The following is a 1927-nucleotide window of genomic DNA, read 5'->3' on the forward strand; positions in this document are numbered from 1 at the left end:
ACCTGTTCTGGTGTTCCCAACCTGGGCACCAACTGCTGTCCAAGGGAGGCCTCAAAGGGGACCCTGTCTGTGACCATTGTCCGAGGCTGGGATCTCAAAGGAGATCCAGTTGTGAAAACTAAAGCGTGGGTTAATGCACAGTACAAAAATTGAGATCTTTCTACAATTGATAAAAGCAGTATTGATATCTTGTTTTCTTCCTGTTCTCTTCACAGTTTTGTTAAGATGTGGTATGGCTCCATATACCACAAGACCCGCACAATCAAATCAAACAATCCAACTTGGAATGCTGTGTATAATTTGGGCCATGTAAGTATCATTTCTCATTATATATTAGCTAAGGCTCTTCCTAATTCAATAAAAAAAAACAATCCCTATTTTATGTGACTATAGCCTTTATTAATTAAAACTAGTTTATGTATATATTAGAGTATAAGTTAACTGTGATATAGGTTTAATTCCCAAAACTTCAGTTTATCTAATTTCAGGGTTTCACCTGGACAGAAAAATGTTTTAGTATTTTCAGTTACAGTGCTTTTCTTATTTCAAATTTGCCTTGAATCAGTTCTACTGTCTTCCAAGTAAAATATGAAAATGTTTAGATTACAGCAAGTGGTCATTATGGCACAAAGTGAAAAACACTAACTCTTAAATAAACTGTTCAGTTGAAATCTGTTTTTTAATCAGAATCATGTACATTGCTCTTGTTTTTTTTTTTTTTTTTATAAATTAACACTGCCAATAAAAAAAAGAGAACCCAAAGTGGAACACTTCATAAACTACATTCAAAAACTTATTTTGCAGGTGGACACACAAATAAGCCTGAAAATTGAGGTTTGGGACGAGGACCCGGGAAAAGATGACCGTATCATTTCGTGCACCAAGCAACTGAGCCAGGGGAGCCGCTCTTTCACCTGCTCTGGGAAGGGAAACGTAGAAGTGAAATACTCTCTGAAGTGTGATTCCTACCTCACTGGAGACAGATGCGACCAGTATAAACCTGCTCCACAGTAAAAAAAAAACTGGATTTCATCAGTTAATTCATTGACCTTAAACAACACACTACTTTATGTAGCACTATAATTATCTTAATACAAAGTCGATTGATTTATTTTCTATAATCCAAAATTTTACAGATTTGATTTCATGCTTTTTTTAATTGTAAACATCTGTAATTGTACTTTGCATAAATGTTAATAATTAACTGTTACAATTTCCACTTTTCCATTTGGAACCAATAAAGTCATTTTGAGCTGACCCGATTATTTTTTTTAATCTACTACACTGTTGGAAACAATATTACCTTCATAATTACTCGTTGCATATATTATTTGGGTGAACGAAAATCTTTATTGATGTTTCAGCAGATTTTTGAGATTTAATCAGTGAGATCTTCTAGGAGCCCTGACATGAATCTTATGGAGCATCTTTGGAAGGAGCTAAAACCTTCCATCTGGCACCCTTCAAACCTCAGAAAACTAGTAGTGGACCAGAATACCTGCTGAGAGGAGCAGAAGTATCATTGACAGTTACAGGATTTATTCCAAATGATGGCCTCAAAAAGGTTGTGCAACAAAATATTAAGGAAACCATCATTCTTGGCCAGGCCTGAATTGGTTGAACAGCAATATCTGACCTTCGTTGTTTACTACTATCTCATATATGGTACATGTGCCACATAGTTTGAACGACCGTCATTACATCAAAATAATATACCTCACAGCCTGCCACAATCACAAAGACCATGGGGGGCATGAGCTCAGCAAAGAATTTAAATTATTATTGGTATATAGTGATCAGATCTGCCATAGACAGATTGCTCCCAAATCCTGCCCTACAAAATAAGCACTTTCTTGATAAAAGAACTCTTGACTGACTCAGGACACACAGCTTTGAGTGGTAATAGGTGACTGTTGGAGAGTAAACC

At 36.0% G+C, this 1927-nt stretch overlaps 1 protein-coding gene across 1 annotated transcript in view; it reads right to left on the reverse strand.

The window, feature by feature from the left end:
- Window positions 1-1927, reverse strand: part of pin1 (peptidylprolyl cis/trans isomerase, NIMA-interacting 1) — a 17452-nt gene that overhangs the window by 7635 nt on the left and 7890 nt on the right. The window contains exon 5 of the mRNA XM_015400857.1: window positions 3-118. Within this exon, the coding sequence (XP_015256343.1) occupies window positions 3-118 (116 nt within the window). The remainder of the gene's footprint in view (window positions 1-2; window positions 119-1927) is intronic.

Source organism: Cyprinodon variegatus, unplaced genomic scaffold (assembly GCF_000732505.1).
Source record: "Cyprinodon variegatus isolate N-32 unplaced genomic scaffold, C_variegatus-1.0 Scaffold1155, whole genome shotgun sequence".
Taxonomy (NCBI): domain Eukaryota; kingdom Metazoa; phylum Chordata; class Actinopteri; order Cyprinodontiformes; family Cyprinodontidae; genus Cyprinodon; species Cyprinodon variegatus.